The 24,617-nt window shown below is 41.8% G+C and overlaps 1 protein-coding gene across 2 annotated transcripts; it reads right to left on the reverse strand.

Annotated features, from left to right (window-relative positions):
• Positions 1–2,338: 2,338 nt before the first annotated feature.
• On the reverse strand, positions 2,339–22,636 carry herpud1 (homocysteine-inducible, endoplasmic reticulum stress-inducible, ubiquitin-like domain member 1). 2 transcript variants are annotated; one of them, XM_055648561.1, is made up of 8 exons: positions 22,369–22,636; positions 18,785–18,862; positions 14,649–14,726; positions 12,507–12,622; positions 12,297–12,419; positions 8,706–9,050; positions 6,666–6,807; positions 2,339–3,004 (listed from the first exon to the last, which is right to left on the reverse strand). In XM_055648561.1, the coding sequence occupies exons 1-8, from the start codon at positions 22,507–22,509 to the stop codon at positions 2,822–2,824; spliced, it is 1,206 nt and encodes a 401-aa protein (XP_055504536.1). In that variant the 5' UTR covers positions 22,510–22,636; the 3' UTR covers positions 2,339–2,821. The 2 variants fall into 2 exon arrangements, with proteins under 2 accessions (XP_055504536.1, XP_055504535.1); XM_055648560.1 differs by having other exon boundaries at positions 12,507–12,625.
• Between the last annotated feature and the right edge of the window lie 1,981 nt (positions 22,637–24,617).

Genomic DNA, 24,617 nt, shown 5'->3' on the forward strand with positions numbered 1-24,617 from the left:
TAAAATTTGGAGATATTCTAACACGATTAATCAGCTACACTTCTGAGTTGCATCCACTTAGGCAACTCCCTGGCTTCTGCTCAGACCTTCACAGGGGGTATGCTTTCATTTAAATTATTGAAATAGTTTCTACATCCTTGTTTTAGGTGTACAATAAAATAAATTAATTTAAAATATAATAAATAATGTTGTACGGTATGATCTTGACCCAGGGAGTCAACTATCCCTTTGTCTCCACAGATTCTGCCGGCCTGATGAGTTCTTCTGGCAGCTTTAGCTGGATTTACACCCATTTCTCCTCTCCCTCCTTCCACCCATATTCCTTTCTCTGACTTCACAAATTGTACCTTTTTTATCCATATCTCATCCGTTTGGTCTTTTTCACCTCTGGACTTTGAGCAACTATCCCCCAATCAACCTCCTCCCCCCTCACCCGTACCCACCTATCACTTAACTGGCTTTGTCCTCCCCCACTTCTCTTCCATTCCCCCCACCATCACAATCAGTTTGACCTGAAACTTCATCTATTCATGTTCTCCAGAGATGCTGCCTGACCCAGATTTATGAATCTTTGTACACCAGCTTTGGCTGCAGTGTGGAAAAAACCTTGATAATCAGCTCTCCCTAGTTAGGATGATTAAGACGTTGGGACATTCATAGTACGTTGATCATGCTCTCAGGAGGAAATTCAGTCCAGGTTATAACTCTGCCTACAGCCCACGATGCTTAACAGAGCTGGAGTCAAGTTCCTTTTGGGGGCAAAAGGGTCACTTTGATGTATTATCTTGCAAATGGATTCTGTTGTTCCTTGCAGTGGGATGAAAGGTTGGGTTGCTTTAAATAGGGGCAGTAACGAATGAAGCACCTACAGTATGTTCATTAAAGCAGAAACATTATCAATTTCATTTGCCCATCGTTCCAGCAGGTGGTGCATCAATCAGTCTTCAACCTGCCAGGCAAAACAGTTTGGTATGCGCTTATGCACCATAGAAAGCATTTTATCAGGATGCATCACAGCTTGGTTTGGGAACAGCTCCACCCAAGACCGCAAGAAATTGCAGTGAATTGTGGACGCAGCCCAGACCAGCACACAAACCAACCTCACATCCATTGACTCCATTTACACCTCACGCTGCCTCGGCAAGGCCAGCAGCATAATCAAGGACGAATCACGTCTTGACCACTCCCTCTTCTCCTCTCTCCCATCAGGCAAAAGGTATAAAAGTGTGAAAACGCACACCAGATTCAGGGACAATTTCTTCTCAGCTGTTATCAGGCAACCGAATCATCCTACCACAAGCAGAAAACAGTGCTGAACCACTATCTACCTTTTGATGACCATCGGACTATCCTTGATCGGACTTTGCTGGCTTTACCTTGCATTAAGCGTTATTCCCGTCATGTATTTATACACTCTAAATTGATTAATTGTAATCATGTATTGATGAGTACGCAACAAAAGCTTTTCACTGTGCCTCGGTACACGTGACAATAAACTAAACTGATATGTACTGTAAATGGAACTGCTGTGTCAAGCTTCACAGGCAAAGCAATGCTCACAATTCACTCTCAAAGACACAAACTTGTTTTAGTCCTTAAAAGGGTGTGTTATTTCCAAACACAAGGAAATGTTTTGTGAAACAACATCACCTTCAAGCTAAATTTTTAACCATAGGCTGGCAGCAGACCAGTTTGGTCAGTTGATTGCCTTAAGGGAGATAGACTTCTGACGCTTTCTACCAAGAGTACAATTGAATAAACAACCCTATTGTGGAGAACGCCAAAACATTGCAGTCATTGGAGAGTCTCTATAAAGAATTTTAAGAATGTGAACTAAGAAGTAAAAAAAGTTAAGAGTTTTTTTTTTCACCCCTCCTTTCGTGAAGGATTTGACTCCCAGTGGAATATATCACAAGTGACCGGCAGGAGAATCCAAACCCTTGCAATTATACATGCAATAAAAGTCTGCTCCTCTACTTCTTCAGACTGTTCTTTGTGTCTCTCTAAAATACAGCATGGATAGGGATCCCATTATGTAGTGGGTGTGGTGTGAAGATAAAAGTCAAACAATCGATAAGAATGCTCATCTTTTAACTCTTGATTCAAGGGTTTAAATTGTGAAAAGATAGAGAGTTAATAAAAAGGCTGTGCAAAATAAAAGGATCAGAAACCGTGTGGGTTTATGATCCGACTCATGATTTTCAATACCCATAGTCAGCTTTATTTAATGAAAGCCGAAAGCCCTAGCAGAACAATGCAAGCATGCTGCCCTGTCACTCACACTTAACAGCAACTAGTCTGGAAGTAGGTCAGAGAAAGCACGCCCGAGAACAGCTGATTTCATGTATCCAAACTCTTTTATTGTGCTTTTTTCGTATTGCAAGGCAAAAATATATTTACCCTTAAGTATCAATAGTAATAAAGCTTCCAGTAAATATTTACAAAAAAAACGTGCCCAATAGCAGAAATGCACTTTTAACAGCGTGAAGCCACATTTGGCAATGGTAAAACTGCTCTTGCTCACAGCTGCTAATGAAAGTCACTATAAGCTGTCAAGACACAACAGAATTATTTCATGATTCAATTTACAGCTTCAAGTCTAAATTGCACATCTTATAATAATTCTATATATCTGCTCTAATAATTTACAGAATTTACACCTTTATATCACACACAATGCGGCACTCTATTTAGAAATCACATTCATAAACCTAGTCAACAGTCTGACCTAATTTGCACGATGCCAGAAAGTGCTGGAACAAAGATTGCACTGGTTTTATTTATTTTTAAGGAAACACAGCAGTTCTCTGTGTATTTGAACTTAGTTGGCTGCAACCTGGGGACCTTCTGGAATCAAAGAAGCGAAGAAGGTTTTGAAGAATACCCATGTTTTATTCACAAATGTCGTCCTATTCACTTCAGCTTCAGGAGCCAGGGTGGCCTGCCTGGTATCATCACTTCCAGAATGATTCACTCTTTCACGATCTTCATCTGGTGGCACATTCTGAAATTCACACATCAAGCAAATCAGTAACTTCTTCTATTTGTATTCAATTAATCATAATCATAAACCATCAACTAATAACTTTAATCAAGTCCAGAATTGATCTTTCCCAACTTTGCAAAATGTTGGTATTATTTGTCCACAGGATGTGGACATTGCTGGCATACCATTGTATTAATCCATCCTTAGTTACCCCAGAACTGGGAAAGCATCTTCCACCCTTCCTTGGTCATCTATTGCTGGCCCTGATTTGTCCTGGCATTTTCTTATTTCCTTCATCCTTTTTCTCCCGACCAGCTGAGCTACTTCAGCACTTTGTGTCTACCTTCAGCATAAACCAGCATCTGCAGTTCCTCCCTACACAAGAATAAATTACATTGGTCGTACACTAGAATCTGTATTTATGTAATAGCTTTATTTGATAGAATTTATCAAATATTAGGATGGGTAACATAAAGTCTTAAAAAAGAGGATGGAGGGGGAGAGGAAGGGAAACAGAGAGATTTCCATAACTTCCATAACATAATGAATATGGATATGTAAAGGTTTAAGAAGGAACTGCAGATGCTGGAAAATCGAAGGTAGACAAAAATGCTGGAGAAACTCAGCGGGTGAGGCAGCATCTACGGAGCGAAGGAAATAGGCGACGTTTCGGGTCAAGACCCTTCTTCGTCGACCTTTAATTATGTAAAGGAATCGCTTATGGTCAGAAACAGGTGAATTTATAATGAGACCAAAAATGATAGACCATGCAACTTTGGTTCTATCTTCATAAGAGAGTACACAAATAACATCCCAGAAATGTTAAGGTCTGGAGACAAGGAGGAACTGAAGGAAACCAATTTTTGAGAAAGTGTTAGGGGAAATTGATGGGATGGAAGGCTGAAAAATCTCTGGGGTTGATAACCAGCATCAGATTCATTGCTAGATGCAGGGGGATGCACTGATAGTCATTTTCCAACACTCTGTAGACTCTGGAACAGTTCTTATGAAGTGTAGGGTGACTAATGTAACCCTGATATTTAAAAGAGGAGAGAAAACAGGGAATTGTAGATCAGTTAGCCTGACAGTAATGGCAACAGGCTGGGTACCATTATTAAGAATGTATTAACAAAACTTTTTAGAAACAAATAGTCCAATTCAGCATAAATTTATGGAAGAATCATTTATTGGAATTTACTTTGTGAGGATCGAACCGTTAAAGTAAATGTGGAGAACCAGAAGGCTGTTGACTTAAGAGATTTCACAAGAGTACGTTTAAACACATGGGATTCAGGGTAACGTACTGTAATGAATGGAGAACTGGTTGGTGTATAGGAAATAAAGAGTAGGAGCAAACAAGGCTTCTTCTGATTAGTAGGCAATGACTAGTTGTGCACTCTAATGTTCAGTGTGTTGAGTCCACCTATTCACAATATATGTTCTCGACTTAGATGAGGGAGTTAAATGTCTCCATGTGTTGCATCTAACACAAAGTTGGAGAGTGAGAGCTGTGGGGAGGATGCAGAGGCTCCACAACAATTTGAATAAGTAAGCAAATGCAAGGGAGATGTACCATGTGGAAAAGCGAGAGGTTAACCACAGGAAATCAAATTATGAGATGAAAGACAAGAGGCAAGGGAAGGGGAGGGGTAGTGACACCTGGCCCGCAACAAATTAAAGTAATCATGAAATAAGTGATTAAGGCTGCAAATGGCTATTGGCCTTTGCAGCAAAATGAGGAACTGAGAACAGGAGGGAGGATGTCTACTGCAACTGTACAGGGCCTTGATGCCACAGCTCATGGACTGTGTGCAATTTGGTCTCATGTGAAACTTGTCAAGATGATGAACTGAGAACACGAGGGATGTCTACTGCAACTGTACAGGACCTTGCCAGACCAAAGCTTGTGTGCAATTTGGTCTCCTTATGTAAAACTCCTGATGAGATTGGACAGACTAGGCACAGGAAAGCTATCGTGGCAGTGGTCGTCCAGGGATCACAATCTAAGGATACCGGGTAGCTCATGGAAACATAGAATATAGAGAAACACAGAAAATAGGTGCAGGTGGAGGCCATTCGGCCCTTCAAGCCAGCACCGCCATTCATTGTGATCATGGCTGATCGTCCCCAATCAATAACCCGTGCCTGCCTTCTCCACATATCCCTTGATTCCATTAGCCCATAGAGCTCTATCTAACTCTCCTCCACTGCCCTCTGAGGCAGGGAATTCCACAAATTCACAACTCTCTGGGTTTTTTTCTCACCTCAGTCTTAAATGGCTTCCCCTTCATTCTAAGACTGTGACCTCTGGTTCTGGACTCGCCCAACATTGGGAACATTTTTCCTGCATCTAGCTTGTCCAGTCCTTTTATAATTTTATATATATCTATAAGATCCCCCCTTATCCTTCTAAACTCTAGTGAATACAAGCCTAGTCTTTTCAATCTTTCCTCATATGACAGTCCCGCCATCCCAGGGATCAATCTCGTGAATCTACGCTGCATTGCCTCAATCATAAGGATGTCCTTCCTCAAATTAGGAGACCAAAACAGTACACAATACTCCAGATGTGGTCTCACAAGAGCCCAATAGGGTAATTCCCACAGACCAAGAACCGACTGTTAAACAGATCGAGTCAGTTCTATTTCCCACAGGGGCCAATCCAATGCTCCAGTCACACAATAACATTCCTTAGTTCATTGTAAATAAACAATTAATGGGATCTGAGCAAATAGATTTGTCACTGGGATTCTTCCCATTCAGCTCCTGATATCAAACAATCAAATTAAAAGTCACACAACCAATTATTTCCTGGTATAACCAATTATTTGCTGGCTGCATGGCGGCGCAGTGGTAGAGTTGCTGCCTTACAGAGCCAGAGACTGGGTTTGATCTCAACTATGGTCTATGGTGTGTGTACGTTCTGTGACCATGTGGGTTTTCACCAGGAGCTCCGGTTTCTCCCACATTCCAAAGGCGAGCAGGTTTGTTGGTTAATTGGCTTCTGTAAATTGTCCCTAGTGTGTAGGATAGAACTAGTGTCCAGGTGATCGTTGATCGCATGGACTCGGTGGGCCAAAGGGCCCGTTTCAATACTGAACTGAACTGAAAAGAACAAAATGAAATGCAAAACCTAAGAATTCCAAGCAGCTTGTATCCTACACATTTCCTGTTTGAGCTAACCAAATTCTGTCTCTGATCCAGAAGAATCTCAACCACATTCAGGACAAAATAAAACTATAGATTTCTCATTGTGCTCAAGAATGTACATCAGGTATCTGACTGAAAAGAAAATGACATTCAATAAAATCCTAAAAGAGACTTCAACTTTTTGTTTTTTTCGATAACTCCTGTCCCAAAACGTAATCTGTACATTTCCTCCACAGATGCTGCCTGTACCGCTGAGTTACTCCATCTTTTTGTGTCTATCTTCAACTCTTTATCATGGATTTGGCTTCATGAAGTCCTGGGAGACATCCACCCACACCTGATGAATCAGTGATATATGATTTGCTCCACGAACAAGCTTTATTGATGTTTACAAGGTTTGGAATAATCACGAGGATCCTCAATAATAGCTGTGGAAATATTTTTATTTTCCTTGAGCAATAACAGCCACCATTTTACTCACATTGTGTATGTCCTTCTTCTAAATAAACTGTGCATAAATTCTACCAACCTCTTCTTGCACATCATCCATGTTGTCCTGATTCTGTTGATCTTCCTGATTTTCATGATTTGGATTGGCTTCCTGCAAAGGCACGTTGTCATTTGGTTGCACTGGTGCTGGATGTCTGAATGGAAACCAACCAGCATGATGTCTACAGGGAAACAACGGAACAGAACATTAGATATCATCAGTCCGAGTCTGAAGAAGGGTTTTGGCCCGAAACGTTGCCCATTTCCTTCGCTCCATAGATGCTGCTGCACCCGCTGAGTTTCTCCAGCATTTTTGTGTACCTTATCATGTTGATAAGCAAGACTCTTCAACACTTGGAAGTGCAGCACTTAACTTTCAATTCGTTCCAATGGGAGACTTTGTTTTTGGAAATAGATAGATTTAACAAACATGGAGGATTCTCCACAGGAGCCAATAAATGAAGAATAACCAGAAGAGATTTCAGAAGAACTTCATTGGTAATGTTGATATAATAGGAACATGATAATAATTTAGATGTCTGCAAGCATGCCAAAGACTAGTGAGAGATTTGAGAAAAACAAACTTGATGCCAAGAAAAACGATTAAAAACGAGAAATTGACAATAATTTGACAAGCAATGGGGCAAAACTGCAATGGCAATAGCAGTGGTCAAAGTCTATCCAATACATATTCTGCTAAATAAAAACCCTCTTTACACAGGGAGACAAGAAACTGCAGATACTGAAACCTTGAACTGAATACAAAGTGCTGCGCAAACTCAGCAGGTCAAGTAGCAGCTGTGGAGGAAATGTGCAGATGATGTTTTGGGACGGGACCCTTCTTCAGAAAGAAGTATATAGTAGAAAGAATGAAGGCACCCCGCTATTTCATCAGTGTGAAGAAGGGTCCTGACTCAAAACGTTGTCTATGCATTCTCTCCACAGAGGCCGTGTTCCTCCACAAATTTGTGTTTTACTCCCTTTACACAGCAAATCTCATCGGTGCTTCAATTAAAGGCAAAGAAGAAAATATGAGCAAACACCATGAATGTTGGTCGCAGTGAAAGCACAACAAAGGAAAATAGGAAATGATAAAAGTCAAAACAACTAGGAAGGTAGAGAGGAACCAAAATAAATTAATTTTGGGAACAGGACCATGAAGGTGAAACAGCAAATAAACAACAGACAGTTATAATAACTTCAATATTCACCAGGAAGACAACAGGTGCTATTAAAAGGTGAGATTAATAGCAATTTTTATGCATTTAGTTCCTTGCATTATCTCAGCTGTTAAACTGATCTTTGTTCACTGCCCTTTATTGGATTTTGGGCTTTTCATTTACGGGGCTTTGATCCTTCAATGTCAGAAAAAGTGCACAAAGTCAGAGATTTCATGCCAATTCAAATAAACCACGTCATGCAACCACAGCACACTATTGATCCACTCCCAACTGCATATTCCTCTGGAGAACATTAGCCCCTCCCACACATCAACAAAACATCCAGTTCAAGGCTTCATCACCCATCGGTTTGCCAGAGAACAGCATTAACCTGTTTTTTTGGTTGCATGGTAATTCGCAGACAGATAGATGGTATTGGCCAGAAAAGGAGCAGTGACCATGGGAGATCTCGTGATTAATAATGGGGGGGAAAAGTCATTACAATGATATCTAAACAAACGTGAGCAATGGTGCCCAAACACTACAGGGTGCATTGAAACTAATGCCAAACATGGACTTTAAGCAATTGTTTGATGCACATCACTACCTAAAATGTATGTCAACTTGTTTATTCTCTTCAACTGGCCAGGTTGATTGGTAGATGAAGCAAAAACTTCACTATAAACATTAATCTCTAACATGGATTACCCCATCTGGAGATTTCCCAAATAAACACATTCAAAGAAAATGCCAGTTTCTTTGATGCAGTCTCCAAGAGATTTAACGTAAATCCGTAAGAAAATCTAACATGCCTTGTGTATTGGCAACCCAAACACAAAGTAAAACTCGGATGTGCAAAGGAAAACTATATGGGACTTCATAGCTAATGTGACGTGTTCGGGGAACTACAGGATACTTACAGATGCATCAGGAGAATTGCGCTCGCCACCAAAACCACACGACTCAACGAAGAATAGAAGTAAACGATGCTCAGGAAAAAGCAGGCACGGGCACCCAGGTAGAGCCAATCCAACCAGTCCCTGTTCAAGTCATCGTCATCATCCATCACAGGTCCTCCCTGTGCGTTCATCCGTAGGTTCTGGTTTGCTGGCGGGTTGTTGAGTTGAGGTAGAGGAGCATTCTGATCAGCGGGTAGATGGACTAGCGGCGGCTGGTTGGGCAGTGCTGCTGGTGCTCCTGGTGTAACCACAGGCTGATGTTGGGAGTTGGTGGCGGCAGCAGCAGCAGCAGCCACTGCAGCCTGGCTGTAAAGTGAGAACAACCTCATTAATAGACACTCCATTAGGTAGGCTAAAGAAAGTGCCTGCGGGACATAAAGATGAGAGGGGCGTTGGTTCATGGAAACTGCTTCAAAACATCAAGCACATTGAATAATGGCACCAAGAATGGCGGTGCCTACAGGTGTAAATATGAAAATAATTACACAGAACAGTTGCACATGTGGCAAATAAAGTACAATTGAATTGACAGAATTTTCAGACAACAGGTCTCAGATGTTACTGAGTGCTGGGAAAGGATCTGACACAGATCCAATTGAAACAATGATTCCACCTAACTTTGAGATCATCCCAGACATTAGGACCAAATTTGAACCTAAGGGATAGCAGCAATTCCTCAAGCTTGATCCACCTTCTGAATTTTGTAGTCGGCAAGGCAGTACTCTGCCTTGCCGACTACTGCATATCGCCAACTTGGACAATTTTACATTTTTAACAAGCCAATTAACCTACAAACCTGTACGTCTTTGAAGTGTGGGAGGAAACCGAAGTTCTCGGAGAAAATCTACGCAGATCACGGGGAGAAGTACAACTCCAGACAGACAGCACCCGTAGTCGGGATCGAACCCGGGTCTGCATTTTGCTGTAAGGCAGCAACTCTACCGCTGTGCCACCGTGACTGCCATGCCCACCACTGCGTCAATTTTATTTGCCCATCTTTGATCCGTCTCTATTGCACTCAAAGAGAAGCGTATTTTTTTTTAATTACACAATCTGATTCTTGGAGCCGTACAGATTAACCCGCTTCACCAGACATTCCCTTGGCCTCTGGGGAATAACATGAGCTGATTTGAAGACAAATTGAATACATTTTCTCCAACCCAATGAAATACATTTTATGCCCATGATTTTCCATTCAATTCTTAACCAAGCGATCACTTCAAACCATGGAGTCGAGCCAATAATTGTGATTGTGTGTCTATGAGCAATTCCTTGCCAATTTCACTTCAATTCACCAAGGTTAGTGCTCAAGCCCCAGTGGACAATTACTCAAATATTTTGAGGATAAATAAAGTTTAAAAAAAAACCAGAAGGTCCAAAATCCAATGAGCCGATCAAAATGTCCACATTACTCACTTGCAGTCTTTTAGTAGAACAGAACCAAATGTAAACATTCAGCTAAAAAATACCTCAAATGCAGGCAGAAAATGGGAAGCCTTTCTACACATCTACCACAACAGGCAGATTGGAGGCTGATTTGGTATTGGCATTGGCCATTGCGGAAACAAATAGTAGAGTGTGCACCTGACCAACCTTTAGCCCACTCAGTGAATACAGTGCGCTTAATCCATGCCAGGAAGGCACACAAATGTCCATGGATAAAAAAGATCAAATACTCTGACGGGCAAGATTATTCAGGTTTCACTAACAGCAAATACCCAAATCTGCCTTGTGTCGCCCCCATTAAGCTACTGAAGGCTGTATATGACTTTATTGGAAAGTGCAGAGGCTTGGGGATGGTGATGCCCATTCAAATATTTCAATGACATCTCTGAAGCATCGAACATAGAATAGTTCACAACAAAAACAGGTTCTTCGGCCCACGTCGTCAGTGCTGGACATGATGCCAAGACTAATGCTTATCTGACTGCACATAATTCATATCCATTCATTCCCTCAATGTCCATGTGCTTGTCCAAAAGTCTCTTAAATGTCACTATTATATCTGCCTCCACCACCATCTCCAGCAGTGCATTCCAGGCACTCACCACCCTCTGCACCAAATCTTTGCACCCCTCACCTAAAACTATGCCCTCTAGCATTTGATTTTCCCATTCTGCAAAAAAGATTCTGACCTTCTTTCCTATCTAATAATTTTATATACTTCTATCAGGTCTCCCCTCAACCTCTGGCATTCCAGAGAAAAGAATACAAGTCCGTCCATTCCAACCTCTCCTTGTAGTTAATACCTCCTAATCCAACCATCATTCTGGTAAACCACCTCTGCACATTTTCCAAAGCCTCCACATCCTTCTAGCACTGGGACTGCACACAATACCCTAAATGCAGCATAACAAAGTCCTATAAAGCTGCATCACATCTTCCTAACTCCTATACTCAATCAATGAAGGCAAGCTTACTGTCTTCTTTACCACTCTATCTACTTGTTATTGATGCTTTCAGAGAGTTATGAACTTGGATCCCAACATCTTTCTGTACGTCAACGATGTTAAGGGTCTTGCCATTAATACTATAATTTCTCCAACCAATCGACCTCTCAAAGTGCAACACCTCACACTTGCTCAGAATAAACTCCTCCTGCCATTTCTGCAACTGATTTATATCCCTCTGTACAATTTCACAGCCTTCCTCAGACCGTGACCCCAGCAATCATGATGGAATTTACAAACCTACTAATCAACCGATCAACGCTCACGTCCAAGTCGTCTATAAAGTTCACAAACATCAGTAGATCAACCCATCACAGTCACGTGAAACTCTTTCAAAATAAAATGTTTTCCATAAACTAATCGGCCAATGTGGAAGTGGGCACTGGTGGAAGGAGTAATTTTTGTTGTACCCTGATGTTTGTTCATTTCCTTACACTCTAAAATGGAACATATTCTGGGGAGCAAGACATTTTAATAGCAGTGTAATTGCTAGACTGAATTGCAAGTTTTAACAGATGCCAATAATCCTTCTGTTGCATTTAAACTTCCAAGTCAGAGATATTTAAAAATACAATGTAGTTTTTATTTTAGAGATACAGCGTAGAAACAGGCCCTTCGTTGCACCGGGTCCGCGCTGACCAGTGACCCCCGCACACTAACACTATCTCTACACACACTAGGGACAATTTACAATTATACAAAGCCAATTAACCTACAAACCTGTATGACTTTGGAGTGTAAGAAGAAACCGGAGATCCTGGTGAAAAACCACGCAGGTCACCGGGAGACAGACAGCACCCGTAGTCAAGATCGAACCCAGGTTTCTGGCGCTGTAAGGCAGCAACTTTACCACTGTGCCAGCGTGCCACCCTTTAATTACACCACAGTGAGTAATGGGTAGAGTTTGGTAATTTGTTGTGACCATATATACAATCCTGCAATATTTCTATTGGTACATTACTAAGACAGCATATGTTCTGATTAAGACAATTTATGATCATAATGTTGTACTAGAATTTGCAACAGGATGAAGAGTAGAAAACACCAATTGTCCCAGGAAATTCTTCCCTTTCATTTAAAAAGATAACCAACAGGTACTTACTATTGCATGTAATATTGCCGTGCGTACATCTGCTGGAACCACACGATCTGCTGAGAGCTGTACAGATTGTAAGCCGCTAGACCAGACATTCCCACTGGCCTCTGGGGTTCTTCCCTTGCAGGCCTTTTAAAGACAAATTGAAACCCAAATTAAATCCAACCCAATGAAGAAAAATATCAACTCAATGATTAAGGATACTCTCCAACTTACCAGGAACCATAGGCCCAGGGGAACGTACTGGCCCCTCTGTGTCGTACGCCATCTGTTGCTCCTGACGTAGGGACAGTGAGACTATCCTGGCCAGAAGCTGTGGGGGGAGCTGGTTGCTGCTTGAAACAGAAAGAGAACAAAATGTCAATTAGCTAAAAACATGCAGAAGGATGTGATCCATGGACAAACTAACAACGCGATATCATTGAACCTTCCAATCTGTCATTTTCTTCCCATCATCCTATCAAAAGTCCTATTTCCACTTTCCAGATGTTAATCTGTGGCTGAGAAATAGCTAAATGTTCTGCTTTGTTCATTTCTGTTTTTGTTACTCTACTCTGCAATTCACAACAATTATTTCCCAATTACGGTGCCTGGATGGTGTACACTTTATGCCCACTATGCTATTCGACCCTTCACTTCATCACTTCAAATAGGTTCAAAAGACATAGGAGCAGAATTAGGCCACTTGGCCCATCATGTCTACTCTGCCATTCAATAATTCTCAATGGGATCAAATTAACCCAAGCTAATAATATGAAAAAGCTAGCAGCAAATCGTCACTATGTTTCACAAACCACCTGAAGTTCACTGAAGTCAATACTCAGGTACACGATACACCATCACTTGTATTCCGAACCCAATGACAGACTAAACCCAGTCACAAATAAATCAATCAAATCCTAATGTACAGTGCATAAACAAAAATATTAGGAGCACGAATAGAAAAAACTTCTAATACGAATTATTGTCAAAATCGGAAAATAATTATGGTCTAAACAACTTATTCCGAACTCATCACAGCTGAGCAACCACTCATTATCACAAAATCATGCAAATCTTTAGGGCAGGGGGAACATACTGATGAAAATAGGTTTCTGTCTGCTCGACATAGCACTCGCTTTCATTCTTTGGACAGCTGTACTGAGAGTTTAAAGCAAGAACTGGGAAACGTAACCACTCATTATACACCATTTCTCGGCACGGTCTCAATAGCCAAACTCATTTCTTTCTCCTTCTATGGTTTTGTAATTTGCCAATTAATTCATCGACCCTTTAGAAATGTGCATTGTACCCTGCTTATTGTATAGCTCCATTTATTATTTCAGGATTTTACTGTTGGTATTATATTTTAACTCTGCAGCACAGAACTAGTCCTGATAGCATACAGATGTGTAAGAGTGACACCATTTGACAAATATATGGCGATTTGAATGGAGGAAATATTTCAAACTTAAAATATGGGGTAGAAAGTAACCATTGCTCCAAGATCGGGGTCTTCAGTGGTTTTGAATATATGGGGAGAGATAGCCAGGCAAATGGTAATAATAATAATAATAATAATGGATGGGATTTATATAGCGCCTTTCTAGATACTCAAGGCGCTTTACATCGCATTATTCATTCACTCCTCACTCACACTCGGTGGTGGTGAGCTACTTCTGTAGCCACAGCTGCCCTGGGGTAGACTGACGGAAGCGTGGCTGCTAATCTGTGCCTACGGCCCCTCCGACCATCACCAATCACTCACACACATTCACACGCAGGCAAAGGTGGGTGAAGTGTCTTGCCCAAGGACACAACGACAGTATGCACTCCAAACGGGATTCGAACCGGCTACCTTCCGGTCGCCAGCCGAACACTTAGCCCATTCCGCCATGGTACACAGTGTTCATAACCATCTCCTGAAAATATCTCAGTTTGAGCTTTGCAAAAATGGCACAGAAAATAAAAACAAAACTTGACATCCTCAGCATCAAAGCAAGGAATTGAACACAATAAGGAGTCTCGGAGGGTATGAAGTGGTCACAATACCTTCACTTATGACAAGCTTCCTTTACAAATGAGATGCATCAAAAATCATTGCTTCATTTGTTAAATGATTCACTGTCTCATTCATTAATAAAGGGCAGTGACTGAACTTCAGAAGTAGTAAGTTATAAAGTGCAGGTCACATTCAATTGCACAAAAATTACAACTTACAGACTTGACAAGCGAGTACTGAACTAAGTAAAATTCCTAATTTCAGAGAAAATTGACAATGTTATCATTTACATAATAACACGGGCTTTAAAGATACACCAGTATATTACATGAATATGCATACATAGATTATTTCCCGTACCCAACCTTTTCATTTACCTTCACACTGTCTGCTTGTGTAGCTTTAGTTCCACTTTTACTGTTACAGACCAAATGAATGGTGTGGTACTGGTCCAACTGCAGGAGACAGATGAGAAGAGGCAAGACAATTAGCACAAGGTCCACTCCTAGTACTTAAGACAATCAAGCAGGATTTGGTCCAAAATACCTCAAAAATGACTGCATTCCATATTTTCACTTGCATTCCATGAAAATTAACATTCATTCTTGTTTTATTCAATTCAATAAATAGTTGAAAGTAGTCATGAATAAATGAAAATATGTGCAAGTTACCATCACAATGGAAGACCTGGCCTTGTTAATTATTTTGGTCAAAGTCTTTCTTCATTTTACTTCCCTTAATGATAACTTGCCCCAAAGTCATAACCCATTATCATGAATCCACCCAAAGAACATTCACCAGCATAAGCCAGCACTTATGTGACTGACAGACTATTTTGTATACACTTCCCCAAAGTGTACATAAACAATTTTGTGACTAATGTGGCCAACAACTCAGCAGTTACTAATGTTGTGCAATACAGTTATTTCACCCTGGGATCAAATCATGATAATACCTGCCCAGAGAAAAAAACATAAGTTAGAGGTAGGTTGGTTAATCGTTCTGCCTCTGAGATCGACAGATGATTAACCAAACTCCTTATAGAAACATAGAACATAGAAATAGGTGCAGGAGTAGGCCATTCGGCCCTTCGAGCCTGCACCGCCATTCTATATGATCATGGCTGATCATCCAACTACATATCCCCGTACCTGCCTTTTAAAGGTCCTGATCCCCTTAGCCACAAAAACATCTATCCCTCTTAAACTGATAATGGCCTTAATGCCCTCTGTGGCAGAGATCCAGAGATCACCACTGTCTGTTGAAAAAAGCTTCTATCGGTTTTAAAGGATTTCCTCTTTATTTAAGCTGTGGCCCTGTCCTGGTCCCTAACCGGGAAAATCTTGATACAACCACTAAGAATTTTGTAAGTTTTTAAGATCCCCTCTCAATCTTCTAAATTCTAGAGAGTATAAACCACAGCATCCAGTCTTTCTGACAGTCCTGACATCCCAGGAATCAGTCCCCGTCTCTGACTAAGCACAGTTCCTTGGAGAAAAAAAGTACGCAATACTGGTGGTGTCACCACAAGCCCTGAACTGCTCTGCATTCTACAACATGGTAATTCCCCAATTTTGGTCAGGGTTTACAAAAAAGCACACTGATAATTTAATGCTAAGACTGATCCAGCATCAACTGTCTTGGCAAGCTTCTATCAGTTTTAAGATGGTCCTGTGTCCCAAACTGATACAAACCACTCATTTTATTGTCAAAACCAACAGCACAGGCTGCAACAGTACCAGGAATTCCCTGACTAAGCACAGTTCCTTAAAATAAGCCACTGGTGGTGTCACCGCCCTGAAGCTCTGCCAACATGGTAACCCAATGGAGCACTGTGGAGATGGCATAAGTACTAGGTCCATCTACTGGACCTGAATCGAGCACCATGCTTAGACTAGGCATCGTAGAAGTGGGTACAAGCCTGTCATAGTATTGATTTGATACGAGTAGATCTCATGCTGAAGCTAAATCCAGTTTCAGAGAGTTATTTGAAAGAGCTGGCACAATCAATGTGTACACGATCCTTTGAATTTCCACCCCCTCCGTCTCAAATGTCACACTTGATACAGACTGGCACGTACGTTAATTGGGGATTCCCGGAAAAAAAACAATGCGAAAAATGGCACTGATTTCTAAGAGGAAATGGTTTCAGCTTTCTGACCTAGGGAGCATAAAACAATTGTCTCCTGGAAGGAAAGTGTGAACAGCTAACTTTTAGAAAAATAACTTGGATTTTATGGGGTTTTGCCTGATGAGTTGCAATTTGAGCCTGCTTCCAAAACGCAACAGAAAACACCATGCGGTTATGCAATGACGTTGCAGAGAGTGCATCTGGCAGATTTTGTTTTCTTTCACTTATCCCATGCCATTTTTTCTTTCACATATCCCATGTCAGTTAGGAGACAGTTTGGCCCATTGGTTACATGTGACAGTTAGGCCCAATTAACCAGTATCACTCCTTAGATCAATAAATCTACTGAGTTATAAGGGGGCAAGCTGCAGCCTAACCTATAACCTGTCCCTTACCTATATTCTCCAGAGATCCTGCCTGTCTCGCTGAGTTACTCCAGTACTGTATCTTTTTGCATACACCAGTATCTGTAGCTCCTTTATAGGTGGAACACATTATTGACAATCCTAACCAAACTCCGGCTCTAAAGGTGTTTCGTGAACACACAGCCCAAGTTCCCTGGCCTTAGACTAACAAACTCACCATTTAATCTCTCCTATCAGTTCATCTGAATACATCCAATGAACTATATAATTGCTTATCAATTCAAATTGCGTTCTTAGAAATTGTGATACTGGATATGATGGTCAATGATTCAATGTGTATTGGCAATGACAATTAGAAATATCAGAGGTCTGTATGAGGGAGATAATAGAAGGAAGGAAAGTGCCAAAAGCACTCTGCCCAAAGCTTTGCTATTCATGCAGTATAAACTGGCACCAAATGTGTAAGTGGTACAACTTGTACTCATGTAATGACATCAGCATTTCAAGCAGTGGACGCAACCAAAACACATTTGTTTATTGACCGCATTTTGGTTAAATACTGTGCTTATACTTTTAAATGCACACCAATCACTTAGGCAGGAAATACAAACTTGAATCTTGACAGCGCCTTTCGCAATCTAATTGCCTGGTATGAGGCCATGATTTTAGCGAGCCTATTGACAAGGTCCCACATGGCTGACTGGTTCATTAAGTAAAAGCCCGATGGGATTCAAAAGAGAGTGGCAAACAAATACAAAATTATCTCCATGACAAAATGTAAAGAGTAATGGCTGAAGGGTGCTTTTGTGACCGCAGACTCTGAGGTCCCACAAGACTCAGTTCCTCACATTTTGTAATATACATTGTTGATTTGGGCATAAGTGTATGGGGCCCACAAAAATACAACAAATTCTCTATGTGATTGGAGGCGAGGAGGAAAGTTTAAGACTGCAGAAAGCTTTGATGACCTAATCAGTTGGACAAAGTGGCAAGTAGAGTTTAATCCAGACAAGTGCGAGGAGACATTTGTGGATTTGCAGCAAGATAGAGAAGTAAATAATTTGGAGGTTAATGAGGTGGAGGAACACAAGGATCTTGGAATGGTATGTCTACGGATCCTTAGGTTAATCAAATGGCAATAAAAAGGCACAGATGTTTTCCTTTATTAGAATAGGCACATAAAGGAAGAGCAGGAATGTTATACTGAAAAACATACACAAGATTAGCTTAGCCCAGTATGAGCGCTTCTTGGCTGTTTTGTCACGTTAAAAGCAACATGTATACACCAGAGGGGTTTCAGAAGTTTTATGATGGTGCCAGGAAGAAGAAAGATTCGGATAATCCAGAACTTTTTTTAAATAACAGTAGAGGGAGGAGGGAGGGATGAGATGGGAACTTAATTACAGATGTATATAATTCATAAAGGACCAAGAAAGAGGAAATAGGTAGCATCTGTTTCAGTTAACAGAGGAGGTACAGAATTAAAGTAGTGGGTCGTAGGATTAGAGGAAGATTGGGACATTTTTGCAAAAAACAAAACGAGACAAAGGTCAGATGATTTTTCTAGTGGAGGACAAATATTAGTCAGGAAACTTGGAAATCTCCCCTTCTCTTCAAAATAGTGTCAGGAATCACCTATGTCTATTCAAAGATCCTATACAACTTCAATTTAATCACACACCCAAAGGATAGCATTCCCTCAGTCCTATACTGAACTTGTTCAAAACTAAATTATGCGCTGGGATTTGAATTTGTGACCTTATTCAGAGATACGAGTGCTGTGACACAACTAGGACGGAAGGGAAACAACTCTACCTTTTCCGCCAATGTATATAGTCATTAAAATAATATAGAAAAAACTGCCTCCCAATATCATGAGCACAGCAGCTGTTAATCAAATATTGATTAAAAAAAATACATCTGAGCAAGCAATGTATTCTTCTCAGATATATTTTTGATCTTGAGACTTTATTTTCAGCTTCTTCCTGCCTCCGCGTAAAAGATTCAGAATACTGACCTTTCTCAGGACGTTCCTTAGCAAAAGGTGGTCGGGCAGCAATTTCCCCGAATAAATCAGCTTTTGCTCTGATTCCGCCTGGAGAGACAAACATGTAAAGGAGATGGTTAGAATTCAGTCAAAGAATGTCATAAACACCGAATATCTGCAGATGCTTTCAATCCTGCCGAATGTTCAGTGGAGCTCAGTCTATTTGAACTATAAAGAAATGGTAATGCATTTGGATAGTCTTTTGACCTTAAATTATGGAAAGAGCACTAGCCACAAAATGTCAGAATTAAATAAAATATTGGACACCTTTTCAAATGTAAATATTTATCTACACAAGAAATGCCATTGGCCTTCAGTTACTTACTTTGAATGAAGCACATTTGAGACACAAAAGTTTTCCAAGGTGGTACACAAGGGCAACTTGTATTCTTAAAAGCATGCAATTTGATCGAATCCTGAGAAAGTTAGTCTATGAACATGAATGCCAACATAGCCAGTGCTACTTTGCACCTACACGGGGGCTCCGCAAGGATGCATTCTCAGCCCCCTTCTTTACTCCTCGTACACCCACGATTGTGCAGCCATGTACAAATGTAATTCAATCTTCAAATTCGCAGATGACACCACCATTGTGTGCCGGATGTCACATAATGATGAGACGGAGTCGAGGAAGATTGAGAACCGCATGTCCTGGTGTCGAGACAATAACTTTTTTCTCAATGTTAGCAAGACGAGCACCAATGCCTCTACTTCCTTAGAAGGCTTTGGAAGTTCAGCATGCTCCATACAACTCTAACCAACTTCTACAGATGCACCATGCACCATAGATGCATCACAGCTTGCTTTGAGAACAGCTCCATCCTGGACCGCAAGAAATTGCAGCGAATTGTGGACGCAGTCCAGACCATCACACGTCAACCTCCCTTCTATTGACTCCATTTATACCTCACTCTGCTTCGGCGCGGCCAGCAGCATAATCAAGGATGAGTCGCACCCTGACTACTCCCACTTCTCCCCTCTCCATCAAGCAAAAATGCACACCTCCTGATTCAGGGACTGTTTCTTCCCAGCTATAATCAGGCAACTGAATCATCCTACCACAATCAGAGAGCAGTGCTGAACTACTATCTACCTCTTTGGTGACCCTCGGACCATCCTTGATCAGATTTTGCTGGCTTTCCTTGCATTAAACGATATTCCCTTAATGCTGTAAATGGCTCAATTGAGATAATGTATTGTGTTTCTGCTGACTGGATAGCATGCAACAAAAACGTTTTCACTATAGCTTGCTACACGTGGCAATAAACTAAACTGAACAGTTTCACAGCATGGTTTAATGGAAGATTGATGTACTCTTATAATATCAACATAAATTTCTGAGAAAGTCCTTTGCACAAGTTACTTGGAGTTTTAGTGACTAATTGCATAAACAACTCAAAAAAATAAACACTCACTGTGCCCACTCAATGTGAATCCTGCTGGTCACGTGCTTGAAATGACCACTCCCCATCCCCTGTGAACCAAAGCGTTCAAGCGTTCCCCATGACAAAAGCTAATTGTCAAAATCTACCAATGAGAGGAAAGGCATACTGAATATTCACTTCAGCAACTTGTAATGCCATGTTATGATTTCTACTACATAACACAATAAAACTCTGATAATCGACACACACCGTGCTGTTGGATTGGCAGATTTTCCAGACTATTGGATATTGCCCTATTAATATCTTGAACCTTTAAAGGAAAAGGTTATACAGTGGCACAAGAAGTTATCCGTGAAACAGGCTAGTTTCACTAAGATTCAAATGTGTTCCTTGGGTGTAAGGGAAACATCTCTATGAGCCAGATGGCAGACTACAGAAGTATGAATAATTAGATGGTAGATTGCTAGTGTTTTACTATGTGACGTGTCAGTAGGCATTCCCATTTTCCATCAACAACATTTTATTTCTTCTCTCCCCTTCGCCATCCTTATTTTGAAGACACCAACTCTTGAGCCCTCCTGTGATTCATCCAAATGTCTATTTCTGTTTCAGCAGACTGTTAAATGCAATTGTTTCACTGCTAATCTGTCCAGATGTGAAGTCCAAATGTGCCCACTTCCACAGAGAGCCACTAAACTGATCAGAAATCAAGTTGGGCCTATACTCAGGGAACTGATACTAGTTGGACAACTACTAAGACCACAACTTGCCCCTCAGCTCAGAGAGCAATCAAGTCCAGGACATTGCTAATCCTGGTACTTATTTTGCTCACTTCCTTAAGTAGCACACCTTTCATGGGAATTCCAGTGTACTTATCTAAAAATAGGAAGGGCATACTGACAGTCGACAGTGGTGAATACCAAATTAGGAAAATTAACTTATCCACATTTTAATTTTTGTAAAATCTGGAACAGGTTTTTATGACTTGTTAAAAGTATTGCCACAACAACAGTGGGATATGTACTTAAATATGTGGTGACTGCAGCATAAACAGAGGATATTATAAACATCTCCCCTTGTAATTTAGAGCAAAGTTCAATCCTCCGCACCAATAACTTCTTCCCCACCCTTTCCAGTCACATTGTGAGGCAGACTTGATGATCTTAACTCAAGCTAAACCAGTAGTGACTCATAACTTCCCATTCTTTCGCATACTTATTCAGCGCAGGATTTGGCAATATTTAGGATGTTATTAAGCATAGATGTCAAAATCCATGGAGTGTCATTATTATACTTAACCCAACTTCAATTAAGGGATCATTTTAGTATCAACTGGAAAAAAAAATGCAATTTCACCGAGTATCTTCCTGTGATATGTATACCCACCTTGCATCAGACAGTTAAAACATTTAAACACATAAGAATCAATAGATCGACACTATCCCTAAAGGCCAGCCCTGGCCTAATTACCTTGTAAACACCACTATAACGAGCAGTGGAATGTATGTGGCCTCAAAAACAACCAGTCTTGCGAACTCGCATAACTCTCCCTGGATTCCTGTACTGTCTTAGGTGTCCTTCCACTGCTATACATTTGTATAGCAAATTCCTCAAACAGGGAAAGGGGGCACACGAGTTGAAATAATGTTATATGCAAGGTGAAAGCCAGGTATTAAAACAACACTGACATTAATATTTTTTCCATCTCGCTTCACCATATTACTGTGTCTGGAAAAGGGTCCCAACTTCTAAGTCATTTCCCTTGAGTGGTGCTGCCTGACCTGCTCCAACACCTGACGGGGTAGGGCAGATGCTCAGCCACGATTCAGGTAGGTTTTGTAACATACCTACCTTAAGTTTCCACCATCTGCAGTTCTTTGTATTTAAATTTGCACGGGTTTTATTTATTCGGCATACATATATATTTTTATCACTGAGAAAGTTTATTTTTGAATTCAAAAATAAAAGTAGTGGCTGCGTGAACTGAGGCCTGAAGCCTGAAGCCTGCGGGAGGCGCCGCTGGGAACCGTGCTCGGATGTCGGGCCGGAACTTGACAAGAAACTTTAATCCGAAGTTTCTCCGCCCCGGCCAAAGCCTCGTCGGTGGTTTATTATTGATTATTTTACCGGGTGGCGGCGGCCGGGGGGGAAGCGGGTCTCTCTACTCACCGGGTGGGTCGGGTACTGCTCGCTGAGGACGTTCTTCAGCCTCTGCACCGTCCAGCCCAGCTCCACCACCAGCCTCAGGTCGTCGTAGCTCTGGTCGGGGGATTTGACCAACAAGTTCGCCGTCTCCTCGCTCGCCTCCATGGCCCGTTTCTCTGTGTGTGTGTGTGTGAGTGAGTGCGCTTGGAGCTCCGTGTCCCCGCTGCCGAAACTGCCGGTTGTTCGGTGTCTGACGCCCGCCCGCGCTGCGGCCTTCGCTCGTTCCCGCCCTCCCGCAGTCAGTGTGGCCGTCGACGATTGGTCGCGCCGAGCGGAGACGTGGAGGCTGAAGCTCGTAGGAGCCGGGCTGATGCAATCCCTCCCCCTCCTGCTCCCCGGCATCGCCGCCGTCTCTCTCTCCTCCTCCCCCCCCACAAACACTGCTGGCTCACTCAAGATTTACCCCCCTTCAGACCAAAATTTAAAGTAGCTATTAAAATTTAAAGTAGCTATTTCTTCCCAATAACCCTTTCTGGTTTAAGTCCTCCCTCCACCACCTCCAGTTTAAATTATATTTGGAATATTTTGGAGGACCAAGAAACCAAGAACAAGAAAGATTATAGAGCTCCTCTAGTATCTTTGCTTCAGACCCTCACCCTCACCCCCAGCGATGCTGGCTCACTCAGGATTTACCCCATCCCCCCCTCCACCTTCTTCAAACCCTCACTAAAACACTCTCATCTTCCTCATGATGTGTCCCCTTTAGCCCAACACTGCTGTTTTCGCTCAGCATTTACCCTCCCCATCAGCCCCTCACCCATACACTGCTATCTTCCTCAATATTTACCTCCCTTCAGCCCCAACACTGCTGTCTTCCTCAGGATTACCCCCCCCCCCCCCCCCCCCCCTTAATCCCTCCTCCCCAACACTGCTGGCTCATTCAGTTTTTATTCGCCCCCTCACCCACCACTGGATTTCCCCAGGATTTTTCCCCTTTCAGCCCTTCACCTTTCTCAGTCACCGGCCCAACAATGTTGGCTCCCTCAGGATTCCCCCTCGCCGAATTGCTCCCAAACTGCTAGTTTCCTCAGGATTTTTCTGCCTCCAGCCCCTCACCCTCATTGGCCCAACACTGCTGGGGCTCCCTCGGGATTTTCAACCCCTCAGTTCCTCACCCACTGGCCCAACACTGCTGGCTGGCCTCCTCACGATTTACCTCCCTTCAGTCCCTCACCGACCCGCCAACGCTGGATTTCCTCAGGATTTTCAGTTCCTCGTCCACCAACCCAAGACTGCTGGCTTTTCCCCTTTCTTTCGAGGTTGGGGAATCTGTGGAATTCATCAGTGTAGACAGCTGTGAAGGCCAAGTCAATTGATATTTTTAAGGTAGAGATTGACAGATTCTTGATTAGTACGGGTGTCAGGGATTATGGGGAGAAGGCAGGAGAATAGGGTTGAGAGGGAAAGATGATTGAATGGCAGAATAGAATGGCCTAATTCTGCTGTTAGAACTTATGAGCCCCTCACCCACCCACCCAACGCTACTGGATTCCTCAGGATTTTCCCCTTTTTTGCCCCTCACTCACCGTCCCACACAGCTGGCCTCTTCATGGTTTTCCTCCTTCAAAGAACCGCCAACACTGCTCCCTTCCTCAGTCTTTTCCCGCTTCTGCCCCCTCCCTCACTGTGGATTTCCTCAGGATTTTTTCATCCTCACTAATCATAATAAAGTTGGAGACACAGGGAACTCAGATGCTGGTTTGTTTTAAACAATTTTTAGGTTCTATCTCTCAAAGGAAGGATTATATTCTCATTATAAAGTGGAACAAAACTGCGGATGATAGGATATACAAAATAAAAACAGAAAATGGCATGTATACTCAGCAGGTAGGGCAGCATCTGCGTAGAGAGGACAAAGTTTAAGGTTTTGGGTTGATAACTTTATCTGATCATTTGAAAGGTCATCGGCCTGAAATGGTAATTATTTATCTTTCCATGAATTAATGTTTACTTTTTTTTCCTCACAATATTAATTGGATTTTTTAGAATCACTATTTTTTCCACAGGTTGAAAGTGGAAATAATCATCTTAAATAATATTATAACCTCTAACCCAGCCCCATTCAGGCTCTGGAAGCCTTCTGAAAATAGCTTTTACAGGCCTCTGCTCCATGCCTAGAGAAATGGCAACAACTTACATCTGAATGCCTCAAACATAGGAGGAAGAGAAGACCTGATGCAAAGAGGGAGCTGGCCTGAGGACATGGACAGAGT

This window comes from Leucoraja erinacea, chromosome 17 (assembly GCF_028641065.1).
Source record: "Leucoraja erinacea ecotype New England chromosome 17, Leri_hhj_1, whole genome shotgun sequence".
NCBI classification, from domain to species: domain Eukaryota; kingdom Metazoa; phylum Chordata; class Chondrichthyes; order Rajiformes; family Rajidae; genus Leucoraja; species Leucoraja erinaceus.

Excerpts from the sequence above, each read along its gene's own strand:
- herpud1 (XM_055648560.1), bottom strand. The coding sequence starts at position 22,509 with ATGGAGGCGAGCGAGGAGACGGCGAACTTGTTGGTCAAATCCCCCGAC. Across the intron at positions 12,626-14,648 it reads CACAAGCAGACAGTGTGAAG|CAGCAACCAGCTCCCCCCAC; the intron begins GTAAATGAAAAG and ends TTCTGTTTCAAG. Across the intron at positions 9,051-12,296 it reads CGGCAATATTACATGCAATA|CCAGGCTGCAGTGGCTGCTG; the intron begins GTAAGTACCTGT and ends CTCACTTTACAG.